General features: G+C 38.1%; 1 protein-coding gene across 2 annotated transcripts in view; it reads right to left on the bottom strand.

The window, feature by feature from the left end:
- Positions 1-21522, bottom strand: part of AACS (acetoacetyl-CoA synthetase) — an 89160-nt gene that overhangs the window by 8977 nt on the left and 58661 nt on the right. For both annotated transcript variants that reach the window (XM_001366660.4, XM_056821904.1), the window contains 5 exons: positions 18129-18193; positions 17872-17994; positions 10193-10306; positions 7519-7644; positions 2747-2816 (listed from right to left, as the gene is read on the bottom strand). In XM_001366660.4, coding sequence (XP_001366697.1) covers positions 2747-2816; positions 7519-7644; positions 10193-10306; positions 17872-17994; positions 18129-18193 — 498 coding nt within the window. The remainder of the gene's footprint in view (positions 1-2746; positions 2817-7518; positions 7645-10192; positions 10307-17871; positions 17995-18128; positions 18194-21522) is intronic.

Raw genomic sequence — 21522 nt, 5'->3', positions numbered from 1 at the left:
TCTGAGTTTTTGAATTCCATTTCCTACATCAATTAGCTGTGTGACCTTGGTAAGTGACATAACTTGTCTGGCCCTCATCTATTCGATCTCTAAAATGGAGATAATAATAACTGTTAATATCTACACCACCCAGGGAATATATACCAAATAACAAAGTATGTGAAACACTTTGAAAACATTAATATGCTGTATTATATTATTATACTCATTATACTCACTTCAATAGCTTCCTTCCCCATAAGGAACAAGAGGCTACCTTGGAGTCATCTAAAATTGAACTAACATCTACACTCCTCTACATGTTCTTAGCAAAACACCACCAAGAATGTAGATTTACTGAGTTCCTACTGTGTACCAAGCTTTATGACGTTGGCTAGAAGAAATACAAATTCATTTCAATAAACAATTATTACTGTCCCTGCCCTCAAGGTGCTTACATTCTACTGGAAGGATACAATATAAAGATATAAATTACAAAGTAATTTCAGGACAAGAGGAGCATTTACAGAAGGGAGGAAGTCAGGAAAGGTCTCTTGTAGGAGGTAGCACTAATGTCAACCTCAAGAAAAGCTAGAAACTCTAAAAGGAGGAGTGAGAAGAGATTGCATCAAGGCAGAGAAGATATACTATGCAAAGAAAGAAAAAGGAGACATCATGGGTAGGAAACAGGAAAGAGACAGATAGGCCTAGAACACAGAGTAGGGAACTGAGAGTTAGATGGGGGAAAAAAAAATCAAGGGGGTAGCTAGGTAGCTCAGTAGATTGAGAGCCAGGCCTAGAGACAAAGGTCCTAGTTCAAATCTGGCCTCAGATACTTCCTCACTGTGTGACCCTGGGCAAGTCACTTAACCCCAGTGCCTAGTCCTTATCACTCTTCTGATTGGTTCCAAGATAGAAGGTATGGGTTAAAAAAAAAAATCAGGTAGTGAGCTGGAGCCAGACTGTGGACAAAAAAGTTTACATTTTATTCTCTAAGCTATGATAGGGACCCCTCAGGTTTTCTAATAAGGGAAGTAATGTGATGAGACTTGTGCTTTAGGTAGAATTTCTGGGTAGCCATGTGAAAGATGTACTGAAGAAGGAAGAGAATGGAAGTAAAGAAATCCACTAATAGATTCCTACAATAATCTAGATTAAATGTGCATAAGGACTAAATTAGAATAATAACAATAAAAACTATAATAATAATAGTAATAATAATAACTAACACTTATATAGTACTTTAAGGTTTATAAAACACTTTACAAACATTCACTAATCTAATTCTCACACCTCTAGGAGGTAGGTGTTATTATCCTCATCTGTACTGAGACAGACGAAGTGACTTGCCCAGGGCCTATCTTCCTAACTAAAGATGGGTAAGCCACAGCTTCTAACTTGGAGGGGTATATAGAATAAAACAAAAAACACAAAGCCATAAAGAGATCAAGCATGATTCAACAGGTCAGATTTAAGGGTCAGACGATAATAGAATCAAGTTCAAGGGTGGAAGCATTTACAGAAGTTCAATAGCTTCCTGGAGGGGTGGAAGCAGAGTTAGGAAAGGCCCAGTTAAGAAGAAAACACAACAGGTAGAACAACTCAGGAAGAAGGAATAATGTACAAAAGGTAAAGAGGCAGGAATACACATGACATTTTCAGGGATCAGCAGAATGAACTAGAGAGGGCTGCAGTGGACTGTAAAGCTGGAATCAGGCTAGGCTCAGATGGTTCAGAGAGTGAAAAAGAATAGACATTTATAAAGGATGTCCCAAAAGTCTTAGTACTGTTGTAACCTTTAATAACTTCAGAAGTCTACTACTTACTTAAATTTGAAAAATCTAATTTTTTATACTTAGTTTTCTGCATTCTGAATAATAGATCTTTAATTTTAATAAAACTGACTAGCTTGTCACAATGCAGTGCAAGTGCAACAGTTTCTGGATGACACCTCCTCAGTCTAGAGATCCACCTTGGCCAACTGATCTCAATCTGCCTTTTTTGGGGAGTCATATCAACATTATTGTTTATGCACCAAAATCTTGTTCTCTGGATAATCTTCAGGCCGGGATTACGGACAGATCCTTTCAGCTAATGAAAGTTTTTATGAATTTATATGAAAATAGACTTAAGTAATGCATACTTTTTGATTTTATGAAATCTTCATGTTATGAATCTTCGTAATAAACATCAATGTAAATAATGAACCTTTAAGAAGTTCTTTTTTGTAAGCCTGTAGCATTTATAATCCTGAAGTTATTAAAACTTTAATAAACTTTAAAAAACCCACACCCAGTCTTTTGGGGGATCCTGTGGAGGCTTTTACAGTACATAAAATACTTTCATGATCTCAGTCACAAGAGCTATTTTAAAGATGGGGAAATTGAAGCTCAGAAAAGCTAATTCATAGTCACACAGGTATCAAGTGTCAGAGGCAAAGTATTCGGGCTACAGCCACAAAATTCTGTTCAGCTCTCAACAACTGGCTCCCATATCAGGTGGAGAATCTGAGAGGTGATGGAGTGTTCATGGAATACTCAGATTCCCCATAACACAGGACTTAAGGATGATCCTGAGTAAGTATCTAGGAGCTAGCCTGATTACTTTTCCTTCTTGTCCCACCCTTCCCAACCCCTTCCCAAAAGCCTCATCTCACTACCTCCAGCTCATATAGTCATCCTCCCCACCACCCTCCTCCTGTAAAAATGAACTGGCCAACCTGGCTATCCTCTGGAAAGTGGGTGTCAAGCAAAAAATAGCTCCTTACCTCCGACCAAGCATGATGATCCCTCCAGTCTTGGGATTTATTTTGCAATAGTCACCATGGGCCCAAGCACCTTCACAGAGACAAAAGGCAGAAAAAAGTTCAATTCTCTGGTGGAGAAGTTCCCCAGAGTGACCTGTATACACTTCAAAGGCTGGCATTACAATAGTAACAGGCCATTATTTATAAACGAGATGATCCTGGGATCAGTCTCCCTAGAATATGTCTCCCTAGAATATTGCTCTGAGATATTTGCCCACTAAACCCATCAGGATCTCTCTCATGGTTACCATGTTACATACACAGTCAGGATGGCTGGCTAGGTTAAGCTAGGAATTAACTTTTAATTCCAAGGCACCTGGCCTCTTTGGGAGGAAGGTCACAATAACTTCTGGAACAATGTGACTTTACAAAATTATATAAGAAAATAATCTAATTCAATTTAATAAGCATTTTGTGCCTGCTATGAGCTAGGCAAAGAGGGTGCAAAGACAAATATGACCTGATCATCTACTGGCATAGAATATAAAATCAATGAAACTGAACTGTCAAATAGAGGTGAGAAAATCAAATTATTATTTAGTATTTTGTATTTGATTCTATTCTATAACTGCCCAAGCCATGTTTCTTTGTCTTTAAATTCAACTGGGTGGAGCAATGGATAGAACACCAAGCCTATCTAATCTTCTGGAGTTCAAATTTGGCCTCAGATACTTAGTACCTGTGTGACCCTAAGAAAGTAATTTAACCTTACTGGTCTCAGTTTCCTCACCTGTAAAATAAACCACCCCAGTATCTTTGCCAAGAAAATACCAAATACTGAGGGCCAAGTCTGAAGACAGGAGATCCTAGGTTCAAATCTGGCCTCAGACACTTCCTAGCTGTGTCTGGGCAAGTCACTTAACCCCCCACTGCCTAGCTCTTACCACTCTTCTGCCATGGAAGCAATACACAGTATTAATTCTAAGGCAGAAGGTATGGGTTTAAAAAAAAAAAGAGTGTCACAAAGAAATGGACATGGCTAAACAACAAATAAGTTCAGAAGTTCATGAGACTAGAAGTTCAGTTTTTCTCTCTGTGTTAAGTTTAAAAGTTGTTTTCCTATAAATCATTTTAATTGAAAGAAAATGGTTATCTCTGTACCACTAAGCTGCCCTTGTACAATTAGAAGAAATCCGTTATCCTTGAAGAGTGTAGGTGGATGCCAGGGAGTCTGTTCTATTATCTCTCCAATGCTGGCTGTCCTTCAAGAAAGGCTGGTCTATTATCACTGTGACTCTAACTAGCCACACAGGTGGACACTACCAATGAGCTTTCCATAGCAACAAGAAAGAAAGAAGGGTTGTTGCTAGCCTTTTGCATCCCAGACTTCCATCCAATCATCCTGCTTTCCATCTGTGATGATTCCTGTCCTTTGTTCTCTTTTACTTCCCAAAACCATATGAAGGCTAGTAAGCCTCATCTTATGGTCTTTTAGCTTCCTGAAGATCTGAAAAGACTTCTTTTATTGGTAATTAGTAGCTTTACTAATAAATTGAATGTGCTTGGAACTTTGTGCCTCGGCTTACCTTAATTTCAACTGCAACAAGAGTAGCCATGTGCTCTTTTTAGGCCAAGGTTCTGTTAGTGAGGGCAGCTATGTGGGGAAAGCATGGCTATGCTGTTCTCCTTGATGTCAAGCTTACAAATTTTCCTGGCTTCCTAATATACAGAGCTATCATTTAGAACAAGTCTCAACCTTAAAGAATCAAAATTATCTAAATCCTTCATAACCTATTTATAGTTACTTTCATTGTAATATTTAAGGATAATTATTTCCATAAGGTACTCCCTACTATGTCAAGTCTAGTCCTTCGTTTTAATAAACTATTTCCTAAAGGCTACAGTGAGTGAGACCAGAGAGGCATGCTTACCAACTCTGTTTCTAGAATTTTGAACAACTCCATGTATGTCTAGATAAATAGCTCATGACTGTCTGATCCAGCTCTTTCATGAGTTAATGGACACTTGTTATATATTTCATCTTCTCAAATTTTTGTATAGCATACAGCAGTGATGGCAAACATTTTAGAGATCACATGTGGTCACCCACCCACCTTAGACAGGTGAGGGAGGAAGCACTCCCATTGGGCTGCTAGGCAGAAGGGTGAAGCAAAAAAATGTCCTTAGGTGTGGTGGAAAGGGGGAAGGAAACAGCTCCACCAGAGTTCCTCTGCCTTTCTAGTAGCGAACACTGGCAGGGAACTATGCACATGTCTGTGGGCACATGCAATCACCAGGCTCTGTGTGACTTCTCTGGCATATATGCCATAGGTTTGCCACCACAGGCTTAGAATCTTCATCTTTTTAGACTTGCCACACAGATCCCTCAACCTCAGGGCCATTTTTCCTATCTCAGTTATCCTGCTCAATCTGTTTTTATAACTTCACCAGAACAGCTAAAAGGCTGATGCTGAGACCCAGCAGATACCTACAGACAGCAGCTGATCATCTGGTACCATTCACTAGTTCAATTGCATTATTCAATGTAATTCACCAGGTGCTCCCACTCTATTACATCTAGGGCTCCCTTAATTCAGCAACAAAAAATACACTGGGTTCTTCATTTCAAAGTGTGCTAAATGTGACATATAGATTTTCTGATACAGAGTAGAACCAGTATGGTAAAACTGCTGGGATATATTCATTTTGAACTTGGGAAAAAAATTCATCCTGGACTAGAGTGTGCTTTTACATCATTTAAAACTAAAAAGTTTGCTGAGAAAATGAATCTAGGTAGATGAGAGTGGGTGAAGGGGAGAGGAAAATGTTTTGTTTTTTTTTTAACTTGTCTTTAAGTGCTTTAAAGCACAAGGACTGTTGCTAATTACATGAAACTCATACATTCACTTAACACAGGTCCTCCTGAAAATTTCCTCAGAAATACTTTGTTAGCAGCAAGTACTTGAAAAAAGGAAAATTGCATTTCTTTAAAAGTATTCTAAAATTCAGACTCATAACTAATTTAGACAAGCATTCTTCCAAATAAATGAAGTTTGACTATACTTCAAAACTGAAAGTGAGAGCAAAAATAAAAGGTCTGTCTATCACCACTGTTATCAGCTTTAAAACTAATTCAATCAAAATATTTTTCTTCTGTAATGAAAAACTAGATGTCATTTACTACCTGGTTCATTCAATTATTTCCTTAGCACCTACTCTGAAGCAAGTACTAAAGCACTGTGCTAGGCAAAAGGCTCCTCCAAATGATATATATTCACATGATCATACGTGGCATAGCAGAGAGCTAAAAGGGTGAGGGGGAATAAAAGCCACAGCACACTTTAGAACCAAAAGTCATTTGAAACTTTTCAGTTCTCAAAATGTGACTTCTATGACTCTTATGTTGTCTTTCTAGAGAGGAAGGGAAACAAGCAGTTAGTATAAATTATTCCAAAACAGATGGCTGCCTCAATTAATAGTTAAATAGCAGTGGTAACTTGATGTTGGCTATAAAATAAAATAAGGAAGATCTGGGAAGCAGAGCTTTAAATAAGAGACCCCTCTGTTTTAGTAAAAGGCACCATTCAAAAATTAAGAGCAGGGATGACTCTGAGTATGATCAATGTGCTGACAATACATCACCTTCCCTACTACCATTCCCCAAAGCATTCTTCTTACCTACATCTCTGTAATGGCTGGAAAATAGTTTAGTTGATAGATCTAAAAAGTAAGAGTCAAATAACCTTTCCTATATTTCACTTTTCCCAAGATAAGTACACATAGAGGGCAGAGCCAAGATGGCAAGTTAGTAGTATCAAAAGCTGAAATCACTCAGAGAATCCTCCCAAACCAATCTTTAAAAAGAGCCTCAAAACAACAGGAGTCAAAAAACCAATAGCAAGACAGTGATGAGGCTCTCCTACTGAACACAACTTGCAGAGAGAGAGAATCACTTTTCACAGGATAAGGGGGAACTGGAAGCAAAACTGCACACAGAGGAGTACTGACTGACCACACACCACCTACTGCACCAAGTTCCAAGCCTGGGCATAGGTCAACTTTGGGATGCCAGGACCCTGCCTACAGCAACAACAGAGCAGCCCACACTCCACACCCACCCCCCACTGAAGTCACAGGCCCTGGCACCAGCCTGCAGTGAGGCCTGGAAATACAAAATGTTTGGCCCTCTTTGCTATCATGTAGCCATTAGCTTCAGAACAAAATAAATTGGAACTCTGAGTACTGCAAACCATCAACAGGAGAAAGAATGAGAACTCCCAATCCACAGGCCAAAAAAAAAAAAAGAAAGAAAGAAAAAAGGCTGGGAAAATGACCAAACAGTAAAAGAAACACTTAACCATAGAAAATTTCTATGAAGACAAAGAGCGAGGCACAGAGTCAATATGAGATACAAGCAACTACATGAAAAACTCCAAGATAAGTATGCACCCTGATTTGAGCAATCTGCCCATGCTGATCATTTGTTGAGGCCATAGATGTTCTGAGAAAGAATAGGCTTGAAGAAAGCAGGTGGAAGACTGAGATTAGGGAAGATTGTGGTATCAAACTAAGCCCACATTACAGTTACATCCAAGGCTTCAAGCCTAAGATGGCAAGATATTTATCAAAAAATTTATCACTACCCACTGGCAGAATGAGAAATCCATCTGCTCACATAAGCAATACTCAGCTATTGGAGAAGGGAATAATGACAGGAAGATTTAATTCAAGCTCACATAGAATGGTCAACCAAGTCAGGGACTTAGTTCTATTTTCTGGTCCCTCAGACCTACCTGGGTACTTAGAGAAATAAGCCTTCCTGTATTTGATCCCATTCTTATCATTCCAGAAGTATGTAGGTTGACAGGGTATTGGTTTGGTGCAAACCAGTTCACCGCTCTCACCCCACACCGCCTTTCCTAGATATGAAGAATGAAGAAAGAAAAAAAAATTCAAAATGAAAACCCACAAATTTCACACTTTCCCAATGTAACTTTATTTCTATTTTACTTAATGAATCAAAAGCCTCAAAGCCAATCTACTATATGGAGTCATATTTTCATCTGATTTTTGAGATCAATATGCTCTTAACCCTAGTTACAGTAGAAAGTCTGTTACTACACATTTATTGAGCTCTTACTAGGCACTAAAGGTAATAATGTCATCATGTAACATTTAATCTATCCAAACTTTTTCAGAGATGGCACATTTGTCAAATCTGCCTTGAAAGGCAGCTAGCAAACTGGAAGACAGTCTAGATCCTAAAAGACCTTGGCAAGTTATAATAGTAGACCAAAGTGCCTAAGATGAAATTTAATAAGAGTAGAGATAAAGTTCTACACATGAATTAATTAGATCATAGACTTAGAGTTGGAAAGGTCTTTCAGAGTTAACTAGTTCAACTCCCTCATTTTACAAATGAGAAAACTGGGACCTAGAAGAAATGAAGCAAGCTGACTGATGTAAAGATGGGATTAACTCTCCCCTGCCCATTTTTAGATTTAATCACCAGAAGTGTATACACCCCACTTATCCTTAAGTATGGGGAGGTCTGTGACCCACATGTGCTATGGTGGATGACGAATTAGAAACCTACTCACTGCCACCTGGCCAGTTCTAAGCAAAGCAATAGCTGCAATAAGTCCATATAAAGTGGAAGGAAGACACAGGAAGTGATGAAAGGAAGGGTCTTTAAAAGTGGCAAGAACTTCCTGTTACCAGCTCTTTCGCCTTGAGCTTGACCCTGAAGGAGCTCTGACTTGGAACTTTAGATTGCTTTTCAATTTTCTGTTAGAACTACCACCTGGGAGACTGAAAAAGGCTCACTCCCTTCCCTGGCTTTTCTGGAGTAGATACTAGCCTCTAGAGAGGCCCCTCGTTTTGGAGGAGGCCTCATGGCTAAAACCTTTGTTTAATTTACCTCTGGGTCCCCTTTGCTGGGGCCTCTGAAGCCTTGCCTGGTTTGGACCAGGTCAGAGTAAATATCTACTCTCTTTCATTTCCTTACTTCCACTCTTTCCCTCTATTTTATAAATAAATTGCTATAAAGTCATTCTGACTTGAGTAATAATTTCAGGCGACCACATTTTTATATATTTAGTCCAACCCTTTAATTTTTAACCTTTACACTGAGGTCATAGAGGCAAAAGGGAAATCTCAGAGCCTAGTGTTTTCTTTTCTACACCAGGCTGCTTAGAGCCCACTCCAAAAATGAGCTCCACAAATACCTGATTAAACAAAGTTCATGTGAAAAAGGGCTGGGAGTTTGGATTGAGTACAAATTCAGTATGAGTGAACAATATGACATAGTAATCAAAAAAGATCATTTGTCCTAGGCTGAATTAAAAAAGATTAGTATTGGGGCCTGCTAGGTGACTCAGTAGATAGAAAGCCAGCCCTGGAAATGGGAGGTTCTGGGTTCAAATATGGCCCCAGATACTTCCTATCTGTGTGATCCTGGGCATGTAGACATAGCATATTTTAGGATAGATATGATGAGCTGGAAGTTCCCAGAGAAAGGTAAATCTCTTTCATTTGAAACAATTTGGAGGAATGTTTGTCCATATTAGTGGTGATGATTCTGATTTCAGAATATTTTTTAAATGCAATTTTCTTTAATGGCCTTAAGTTTGTGTTATATGAAAAATATCTGAAAGAACTAGGAATATTTGGTCCAAAGAAAAGAGGCCTGAGGGGCTCTGGGAAGTCAGTACACTAAAACACTCCTAATGAAGCTATGGCTCAGTCCAACTATTCTGGAAAACAATTGCAATTATATTTTTTAAAAATTACTAAATTATTTAAACTTTCTAACCAACTGATCTCACTGAGTATGTATTCCAAGGAAGCAAAAAAGAAAAAGAAAGGTCTCATACAAATAAGAATATTCCCACATCCTTCTGGGACAGCTAGGTGCCTCAGTGGATAGAGTACCAGGCCTGGAGACAGGAGGGCCTGGGTTCAAGTCTAACCTCAGACACTTCCTAGTTGTGTGACCCTGGGCAAGTCACTAAACCTCTATTTGCCCTAGTATCCTCTCCTATAAAAATGGAGATAACAACAGTACCTATCTCCCAGTTTTGCAAATATCAAATATGATAATACTAGTAAACACATGCCTAAATAAATACCTGTCCCTTTTCCCCTTCCCCATACTGAATGGGATGCTACATGAAAGAGGAATTAAATTTGTTCTGCTTGGCTCCCCAAAGACCGAACTAGAAAAATATACAAAATGTCCAAAAGTTCAGAGTATGAGCTCAGGGTAAGGAAAAACTTCCTACCAAAGAGTTGAGTATTCTGCTCCAAAAGGTTAGGTCTCAAAGTAAAATCTCAATGACTACTGGTGGGTATGACACAAAGAAGATTTTTAATTGAAGAAGAGTTGGATCAGATGACCTCTAAGGTATCTTCTAACATTAAAATGATGGGATCTGTTTTAAGAAAGACACACAGCAAATATGTTACCTTCCTCATTCCATGCTTCCACTGCCATGCCCAGATTCCTGGCCTGAATTTCTCCTTTGTAAACGGGAATTGAAACATTTTGACCCATAAAACAGGAAATTATGTCAGTGCCACCTGCAATGAAAAGTAGAGGGAATATACATAATTCAAAAAAATAAAGAAAGCTGTTGATTTTGTTTTAACTGTCACACAGAGGTCAAGGACCCAAAGGATCAAACAAATATTGAATATCCTTTCTCCCAACACTGGCCTAGAAGGTAGGAATCACTGTAGCATATATTTCCTTTTTTAGAAGTGGTAGGGGTACTTGAAAGTAACTATCCTCTGGAAAAATTTAGTCAAAACATCAGATTGGCAAGAGGTGGAGAGCCAAGATTTGTGCCCAGGTCTTCCTGTCTCTAAAGCCACCTCCTTATCTACTACTCTACACTGCCTCACTGGGGCCAAAGGACATGAGATAAAGGCCACTTCTTTACCTCTGGTCTGGTATGTGGATTCCAATCCACTGGGGCTTCCAAGGGAATAACCATCCAAGCCTCCTATCTAAAATCAAAGAACTAGGCTGAAGGATGTATGCATATGTGTATGTGCACACTCGGAAGAAGGTATGATGCTCTGAATTTCTGAGAAATCCCTTCCATCAGATCTCTGAAGGAAATGAAAGAAGTAATCCCTGCCTTGAAGGAATTCCCAAGTGACAGGTAACAGGAACAGTAGTATCTCAATAACTGAGTTTGCTGGGACCAAGAGCCAGGCATGGGATCCAGGGAAAAGTGGGGTCTCAAAGAAGTCACTGGGTAAGTAAATTATGCATGGATTTTAGGATGACTTGGCTAACCAAGCCAATAGAGGTGACTCAATATGTGTTGCCTACACTTTGGACTGAGACAAAATTCAAAAAACAATTCACTGCTACAGAGCTATGGGGGAAAGGGACTACAGAAAAATCAGGCTTTCTTTGAGGTTTTTTTCCTTGAAACCTTTTTTAATAATTCCTCTCTTTTGAAGGCCAAAAAATCCCATTTAAATAAGTCTGAAAATTCCATTTCCTTTAAATTCCATTTCCAAAGTACATCAATAAGAAATTATCTTGCCTTGACATTATATTAAGTGAGAATCATTCCATTTTCCCCCAGCTACTAACAGACACTAATTTCACTAAAATAACTTTTATTAGTGAGTTTTTTAAATGTCAATCTATCCAGAGGCTAAAGTGCATAAGGTATTTTTGTTGCAAAATTAAAAGCCACAATAACAATGAAAGCTGTACTATACAGATAAAAAGCACAGATCAGAATGCTATAGCTGAAAGAGACTTTAGGGATCAACTCTCTATCCATTGACGGAGAAGGAAATGGAGCTCCAGAGAATTTGGTCAAGAGATTTGTCTCCAGAAGTCTCATGGCTAAGGCTAGAATCCAGAACTACAGTATCTTATTCTCAGTCTGGTGCTCAGGATGCTATTGTCTTGGTCATGGCTGGATCAACTAATACTCATGTGAAACACTTCCTTCACAGTCATCAACTAGCAAACTAAGGCCACCATCTTAGTTAAGTGAGACCCTAACCACCCTTCACCTAGACTCCTGCAACAGCTTATCTGATCTCCCTGACTTCCCTCTGGCTTCTCCAATCCATTTCAAAATCACTTTCCTCAAACACAGCTGTGACTGGATCACTCCCCCTGGTCAAGAAACTCCCAACAACTCCACTTACTCACAGAATCAAAAATGAGGTTGTATTTATTAGCCTTTAAATCCCTTTATCATCTACCTATCTCTGCTAATTACAAAGCATATCCCTTTACCCATGTTAGAATCCAGACAAATGGAGCTTCTCGCTGTTCTTCATACATATTTTATCCACTACCTCCTTGCTTTTGCCCTCACTGTCCCTCAAGTCAGGAATACTCCCTTCCTCACATCTGACTCTCAAAATCCCTAATTTCAAAGCTCAGTCTAAATGCAAACTCCTACATAAGGCCTTTCTTGTTACTCCCAATTGCTAGTACCTTCTACCCCAAATTATCTTGTAATGATTCTGAATGTACCTGATGAGGTGTCCTAAAAATCTTCATGTAGTTTTAAGTTGTTAAAGCTTAACAATGCACAAAGACTTTTGGGACACTCTTCATGAGTAAATGTCTTTCCTAAGTCATATCCCTGAAAGCAGATGCTATTTTTGACCCTATATCCTAAGACTGATAAGAAAACTCCTTGTTAGGTATATGGTAGGAAGAGAGGCAGGCTAATTTACCACTGATGGAGCCATGAATTTGAGTAATTGTTCCAGAAAATAATTTGGGGTTACATAAAAGGCATTACTAACTTTCTAATACTATTTGTTCCAAAGATCTCACTTCTGAGACTATATCCCAAGGAGGTTACTGAAATCAAGAAAAAAAAAAGAACAAAATATTCATGGAAATATTATCTCTGATAACAAAAATCTAGCGACAAAGAATGTGATTAACAATTAGAAACTAGGTGTACAAAATATGGCATATAAATGTCAGGAATATTACTGCATCAAACTCAGTGCCCCAAGGAATCCATGATCTTAAGGATTAGGTTGTTCCTTCCAACAATGTGTACTATAATCTATCTACGTCTACCTACTTGATGCCATTCTCATCAGTAACCTCCCATAAGGGGCATCCACTCAATATGCAGAACCTTCTTCTTAAATCACCTGTAATCCCTCACTTTTGCCATTTTTCTTCCTATCATTCCAACTGCTCAGTCTACTTTCTCCCTTCTATCATCTATCCTTAGTAATTTCCTTTTCTCTTGGTCTCTGGAGCTCTTTTATGGTTATCTGCTTCCCCCTGCTCCCAAGTCACCTTGCACCTCCTCCACTCCCCTCTGAATAATATTCATTTTTAGTTCCTTGGAAGCAATGATATTCCACATCTCACTGCCAAATAGTAATATCAATAAAATGTTAGTATGGAAAAGATGGGCCTTTGTAAAGGAGCCTTGTGACTTCCTGAAACTAAATAAATCTACAAATGGTTATTATGTGCCCACTGTGTGCCAAGAACTATGTATATTCAAATGAAAAGAAAAAAATTATCCCTATTCTCAGGGACCTTCATTACAACCAGCTAATCTACTCTCCTCCTGCGAAATGTTATCCATTTATTCTAAGATATTCATACTGCTAGACAAGTTCCACAAGGTGACCATTCAAAAGCACATTGAAACTTGGGCAATAGATCTTCTTCCATTACTTCTTCTTTTCTGTGTGTACAGACAAGTTAAAATCCTTAGAGTAATTTCAGATCTGTTTCAGGAGGTTCTATGATGTCTTGGAGCTTGATGCAATCAATACAATGTCAACTGAAAACTGTAAGACCTTGCCAAGCATATGGAATCCCTCTTCCACCTAGACTCTGCTCTACATTTAGTAAGCATGTGTCTCCCTTTTTTAATGTCTAACATGACAGTTACTATCAGAAGATTACTGAACAAAGTCATTTCTGTTATATCTTCCATGGAATCTTGAATGATCTTTATGCAAGGATAAGAGACATCGAGCTTTAAAAAGACTTTTGTACAAGATGTTCTACTGAATTAAATGCTTTTTGTAATCAATAAACCATGAGATATCAAGCTATAGAAAACTTTTGGTTAATTGTGAAATGCTCAAAGTGTGGTCCCTTTGTTGAATATCATTTCTGAAAGTCTGCATGTCCTCTACTAATAACTTCATTAAGAAGGCCCTTAAGGGGGCAGCTGGGTAGCTCAGTGGATTGAGAGCCAGGCCTACAGACGGGAGGTCCTAGGTTCAAATCTGGCCTCAGCCACTTCCTAGCTGTGTGACCCTGGGCAAGTCACTTGACCCCCCATTGCCTAGCCCTTACCACTCTTCTGCCTTGGAGCCAAAACACAGTATTGACTCCAAGATGGAAGGTAAGGGTTTAAAAAAAAGAAGGCCCTTAAATCATGCAGAGGACTCACATAAAATTTTTGAACCAATGGGAGAACAGGTGCCATCTGTATCATTATTGTCATTCTCATGGTCACCTTCTTTCTCTATTAAAGTCATTCCTCTCCTTTATATATCCTTCCCATATTTACAATCCCTCTTCTCCTCTACATATCCTCAGTCCAGCTTAGTGCTTCTTCCCATCTTTGAGTTTGTTAATGCCATTCCTATGTTCTGGAAAGTAGTTTTCAAATGGATGCTGTATATCCCTCACATTTCTCTTCTTTCTATAGCTCTCCCACTATCACCCTCCAATGCCCTCAGGATAACTTTTCCTATTTGGGTGTCTTGTCAAGTTTTCTTTCAATTAGCTTTACCCTCTATGCTTCTGCCTGCTTCATGAGATGCCACTACCCATAATTGCTCATCATCCTTCTTAAAATTTTACAAACAATTTTATACTCTACACTGGTATAAGGGTCTTTCCTGGCCCCTCTTCTGCTAAAGCCTTTCCCTCTAAGTTTATCTTCCAATCACTTAACCTTATTTGGCACTATGTAATTACAGGTTGTTACTCCCATTATGATATAATCTCCCTGAGTGCAAGGCCCACTTTTGCCTTTCTCTGCATTCCCAATGCTTGTTAGCACAGTATCTAGAACTTAGGAATTGTTTAATAAAATGTTTACTGACTGAATGGTATTACCTCTGGCAGCCATCTCTCTACATTTGGCAAATAAGTCAAATGTTTGCTGACTAAGGCACTTTCTGGATTTTTTTTGGTCTCCTTGTTGTGGTAATTAATTTACATTGGCTAAACTTCTGGAAGAAATTATTAAAGTCAGTGTTACTGTCATTTATGTAGTCCAGTTTTCATTTTGTAAATTTTCAATTACTTGTTTAAATACATCTGGGTTAAGTTCTTTCAATTGTATATCATCTTCTCATTAATGTTCTTTCTTCTCCCCCTTTTTTTTTTAATTTAAACTAATTCTGACCTATTGAACAAGAGGACTGATGATTCAGGAATAACTCCACCATCAATAACAAGCCTTCTGTTAAAGTACTATCTATGTCAACTTTTATTTTAATGCTCACCATGGCCAATATCTACACATTCTTTTCTTTTAAGAATGTTCATAATGGGGGTAGCTGGGTGGCTCAGTGGACTGAGCGCCAGACTTAGAGATCAGAAGTGCTTGGTTCGAATCTGGCCTGACACTTCCCAGCTGTGTGATCCTGGGCAAGTCACTTAATGCCCACTGCCTAGCCATTACCACTCTTCTGCCTTAGGACCAAAAACAGAGCACTGATTTTAAGACAGAATAAGAGAATTGGGGGGGAGGGGGGGAGAACGTTCATGATACAGAGGCCTATGTGTAATATACAAATGTTCAGCTTCTTTCATTCACTCCTTCATGTTGACCAAGGCTTATCTTTATATTCTCTCCCCAAATTCACCTTTTTCCACCTTTATACTGAAATCACCAAGTATCAGATTATACATTAATTTGATTTGAAGGGTCTTAATCAAGTTCTTTATATAGAATTTTTCCATTATTTCATCTTCAGTAACAGACACTGATCAATAAGCTACAATTATTGTCACAGATGTTTATAGTTATCATTATCTCTGTAATATGTGATGATCAGATATATCCTGAAATAATATTTACTGTTGTCTCTGGGCATATAATAAAATGTCCTCTCACCACCTCCTTTCTTTGTCTGTCCACAAAATAGCTGTTAGTCATTCTTCCATTCAGTTACAACTTCCTTCTATCTTTTGATTTCTCTTATAAAAAGAACATCAATTTCAGTTCTTTGTCAATATGTCCACTCAATGGTCAATGGATAGCTCACATTTAGAGTGCCAACAGCTAAATGAATGTTTATTAGCTGCTGGGAGCCATCAGACCATGACGCCTTGACAGTCACATGTGGTAACTGGGGGAGACCACAGAGTGGTCCTTGGCGAGATGTGATTGCCCACCCAACCCCCTTTTACATGACTTCTTTCATCAATGCCCCTTACCTATGAATTGACATGATTATTATTCCCCCTAGTCTCAAAAGAAATAATGCAAGAGCAAAACACCTGTACCCTAATTCTCCAAAACGTCACCAAAAGATTATACCCTTAAACCCAATCCCAAAAAGACTATCATGGATTAACTTTTACTTAGGTAATTCCCAGCAAAACTGCAGCTACAGGCCAAGTCAAAGACTTTCCCCACATACAGAAAGAAGCCTATTCTCATGAAGTCAGCACACAAATCAATCACAGAGGCCCAAGCAATAAGTACATCAAGCTTCAGTATGCCTCAGTGACTCGATTACACAAATCAGTAACTCCTTAGAAGCCACCAGTCTAAATTTGAATTGTGTTCCCAGACCCCTCAGCCTCCATGATATGATTGTTGAATTTTCTTCTAAGAACTGCTGATTAATTATTCCCTTTTATTAAAAGCAATACGTAATTTTCCTTGATTGTTTGTAAGCTCAAAACTTCTCACAGGGTAATGAGAAAATTAAGCCACCTGTGACAAAATCATTTATCTTGTGTGCAACCTTTATTCTGTCTGTAATCACAATACAAGAATATAGAATGTTAATCAAGAGATTTGTTAAAAGTTGATGCATCACTTTTCCAATTATCTCTTTGATTTTGTGTATCTGCGTGCGAAGAGAATGGGTATAAAAATAAACATCAGACATCGGGAAAGCGGAACAGCTATCAGATGCAAAGCAATCCCATGGCTGTTATGATTAAGTTGTCTTCCATTTGTTATTTTTGTTGACTGATCGTTCACCACCAGTCAGGATACCCTGGAGTCTCGGGCAAGGGTGAACTTTGCCTGTGACATTTAGCATCATAAAACCTGAGATTCCTTAGGTCTTTACTTTGACATAAAGATACATATGAAAATTCAGAGAAATATAGGAATTGATGCAAAATGAAGAAAAACCAAAAGACTTATTTTGTGACTATATTTTAAAATAAAATATTAAATATTAAAAGATTGTGACTATATTTTAAAAAGTAAACATGGAAAAAAAATAGCACTTTTGTGCTATCCACCTTCAGAGAAAGAATTGTTGGAGTTAGACGGATGCAGATCAGACCATACAGTCTTTCACATCAGTTTTATTTTTATTTATTATTTTTATTATATTTATTACATATTATATTTATTATATTATCATATATTTATTTTATTTCACATGGTTTTCTTTTGGGGGGTTGTTTTTATATAACTGTGCTCTTACAACAATGCCCAAATAGAAGTGTGTTTTGCATGATAATAAAAAAAATTAAAAAGAAAAGAGCATTCTGGTCAAATAAAACATTCACCATTGGTATATTTCCAAAGCTAGTGGAAACATTTCACCTCTGTTATTAACTCTTTTCTCCACAAATGGACTTTATAACAGGGTTTATTTGGATTTTTGTTGGAAAGCAATTATTGTTATAATATATTGATATGCTATTATCAATAAATTTTAAAAAATAAAAAAGCATTACAAATGCCAACCAAGGACATATAGATGACTGGGGAAAAGTCTAGAGTTGACAACAAAACGAATATCTTCAGTCTTCAACTAACCATTAAGATGACTTTTGGGTTGATTTTAAGAATATCTGAGAGATAAAAACTATGTCAACCTGGAATTAAAATATTCCCTGGATCTATCATAACCTCCCACTTCTGCTCTTTCCACTCTTCCTCCAACACCTTAAACATTACCTGATATAGATCCAAGGAGGACACTCTTCTTTATATATTTGTAAACATACTCATAGCTTTGGGCTTTTAACGGGGACCCTGTGGACAGGATAGTGTGAAGAGTCTGAAGATTGTGGGTTTCCACTAAAATGAAGAACAATTTAAAAGTTAAAATCAATGTTTTAAAAGTATCATTTACATGAAGGAAATACAAAATCAAATTTGTCCATTTTCTTGGAAGAAACAGATATAACAAAAGCTTTAGAAAGTCTATGTACCTGGTTTCAAGTTTCTCTCTTCAAGTACTGACAGCCACTTGGCCCCAGTTCCAAGAATTGTGATCCTAAGAGCAAGGAAAGGCATGGAAACAGAAAGAAAACAAAGAAAACAAAAAAGTTTGCACAGAATTTACACAGTTCAAATATTAAAACTTTCTAAAGTTGATAGTTTATTTTCTTTCTTAAAAAAAAAAACACCTTTACCTTCCATTTTAAAATCAATACTAAATATCAGTTCCAAAGCAGAAAAGCAGTAAGGGCTAGGAAAATGGGGAGGGGGGAGGGGGGGCAGGAGTGATTTCTCTAAGGGGTGCAAAGCCAGCAAGTGCCTGAAGTGACATTTGAACCCAGGATCTCCCATTTCCAGTACTGGCTCTCTATCCACTGAGCCCCAAATGCCCCCTTGGTAATTTACTTTCAACTGTACTTTCCTAAACCAAAATAATCACTTTCCTGGGTTGTATTAATGATTAACATTGTAAAGTCTTTCCTAAAACTTTTTGTCATACTAGGAAACATGTTGCCACATCTTGACATTAAGTATCTCTGCTATCCTCAAGCCTATGGAAATTAGTTTTATCCAAACCTACCATCTGCAGTTAAATAGCTTTTAAGTACACATAACTTTTGGTGAATTGGTGAGGACTGCCTCCCTATAATTCCAGAGTCCTGAGCACCTACAGCAGAAGGGGAAAGGAAGAAAGTCTACTACCTGTAATTAGGTAACTATTGCTATTAATTAAAGTGGACAAAATGCAACAATTTCCACCCTCACCCCACCCCAACCCCCCAAAAAAATATATGTATATATGCAAACTCAAGCTTTTGACATGGATCAAACCACTTGGTCATTTTTACTTTTTTCTCTAAATCATTGGAGTTTCTAACTGCTACTGATAAATATATATTATGCTGGAAGTATTTTAAAATTACACTAACAAAGAAGAGAAGTATTTCCAATACCTTACCCATATCAAAGGAATATCAATAGAAATATGGGCATAAGGAGCACTTTTTTTTCCTATCACATAAACAATAGCTCTGGTGTATGTAAAAGGGCTCATATAATCCATTTCTTCATTCTCCACACCAATGTTGAGAAGTAGTGAAACAAATGAAAGCACACATACAGATACCCTTTCCCAATCCAATGAGGAACAAATGCTACAGGCAAGAATAGCTCTGCCAGTCCCTAACCCAGCCTTAGTTCTAAGCTGAGTCTCGGCCTTTCATCTCACTGTCCTCAGGACTCCGAAGTCCATACTTCTTTTCAATTATGATTATTACTCTTTCCCCTGGCACTCTCCACAGAACAAATAACAGATATCAGTCCATATGTTTTAAGTCTTTAGTTATTGTAAAACTCAGTATCATTTTGAAATTGCCCTTAGAATTATAGCCAAGTCCCAGTGGACTTCTAGGTGCCACCTGTGGAAAGCAGACATTTTGGAATACTTCAAGTCTACTAACTTCCATCAACATTTTCCATAGACTCAACTTAATTGAAAAGGATTGAGATGTAGAAGCAGAGCAGGAGCAAAGGCAGCAAATGGCAGGCATGATCCAAAGCTGACGCTTGACAAGGAAAGCTCTTTGTCTGAATAAGGGAACAAAGGATTCAAGAAAAAAGGTCAGTGTACAGTTGAACTGGTTCACCAAGGAATCAAAATGGAAAAGGGATGAGAATATAGCCAGAGAAGGGATAATGGCCTGGAAAGGAACATACAGATTGAAAGTTACACTGAGGGCAAAGAATGGATTTAGAGTTGCGAAACAGAGATGGAGGCCCACAACTGTGAAGATTGGATTTAGCTATCTCCTGATTGTAACAATGAAGATACTTAACTCTTCCTTTATAGTGGAGCTAGAATTATGATACATAATCTATTTTTAGATTTTAATCTACAAAAAAGGTGATAACTCAGTATTTTAAGTACATCTAACCATTTTAACTACAAAAAGGTGTTAAGTAACTAAAAAAGGTGAACCAAAAAAAGGTGTTAAGTAACTACATAAGTAACCTAACCAAAGAAGGTATGAACTAAAGAGTGGGCAGTCCTGAAGAAAAGCATCTGCTGTGATTGGTAGACATGAAATTTAGGGGAGGTGACACAAGAGAAAAAGATTCTTTTAAAAGAGGACAAAAGGCCAGAAGATATTATTCAAGTTTTGACTTGGAGGAGGAATCTCTGACTTGGAAGGAACTGGAGGATCAGCCTCTTGAGCTTGGATTCAAGAGATATTATATTCCAGTTTCGATGGAAGAACTCTGACTCGGAGGAGAGACTGGAAGACAGACCCTTGAGGAGCAACTGGAAGACAGACACCCAGACTTCTTTCCATATAGATTTTCACCATTGGTGAGTGAAAGGCTGACTTAGTGACCCTGCTTTTCTCTTCCCCTGGCTGGGGCTTAGAAATTCTAACTGATATCAGAAGAAGCCAGAGTTCTCTCTCGTGTTCTCTCTCGTGTTCTCTCTCTCTCTCTCTCTCTCTCTCTCTCTCTCTCTCTCTCTCTCATTCCTTAATATCTTCCTTCTATTGTAAAAATTGTAAATAAACTACCACAAATTCCATTTACTTTAGTAATTCATTTTGGGATTTAGAAATTAAATCCCTGGCAACCACCTATATAAATATTCAGAGTCCACAATTAATTTTAACATATAACAGACTATAATCAGATAAGTGAATTTCAGAGCTCATGGACATGAAAGTGTCACCATTGGTGGGTGATGGGAGGGCTAAAGGTATAACCATTTCTCTGGGTGTAGCTGAGATGAGCAAGAAGACTGGGTCATTGAAAAATGGAAGACAAGGTTATGGGAAATGAGCAAGCTGAGGAAATGGAAGGTTAAAGATTTTGAGGAAGTATCAATAATACCCTTACTTTCTTAGTAACAACTCTAAATCAGAAGCGCAAAGGCTAGGCAAACAGGGCTAAGTGACTTATCCAGGTCACACAGGTAGGAAGCGTCTGAGGTCAGATTTGAACCCAAGTCCTCCCAACTACAAGTCTGGCACTCTATCCACTCACTGTACCACCTGACTACTCTCAGTATATATGTCAAAGTCCGCTAGAATAAGGACAAGAGTTGAAGAGGACAGAGACTGCAAGCAAAGTATTGAATTCATTGAGGAAAAAAATATCCAAAAGAATACTGGAGGTCAGCAGACAACAGCTACTAAAACTCTGATTGGGAGATAAATATAGAATGAGTCAATTTCAAAAAAAGAAAGATTACTAGAGATGAAGGTAGAGAGAACTGGGAAGAAGCAATGGGAACAAGGAATATTCTAACTCCTATCCTCACTACAACTCTTGGAGGGTAGGGAGATGAGAAGAGGTAGGAAATGAGTGAAAGTAGAACCATCACTAGAAAAGAGGCCAGAG

The sequence above is a fragment of the Monodelphis domestica genome, chromosome 3 (genome assembly GCF_027887165.1).
Source record: "Monodelphis domestica isolate mMonDom1 chromosome 3, mMonDom1.pri, whole genome shotgun sequence".
Classification (NCBI taxonomy): Eukaryota; Metazoa; Chordata; class Mammalia; order Didelphimorphia; family Didelphidae; genus Monodelphis; species Monodelphis domestica.
This window is presented reverse-complemented; position numbering and strand designations above follow the sequence as displayed.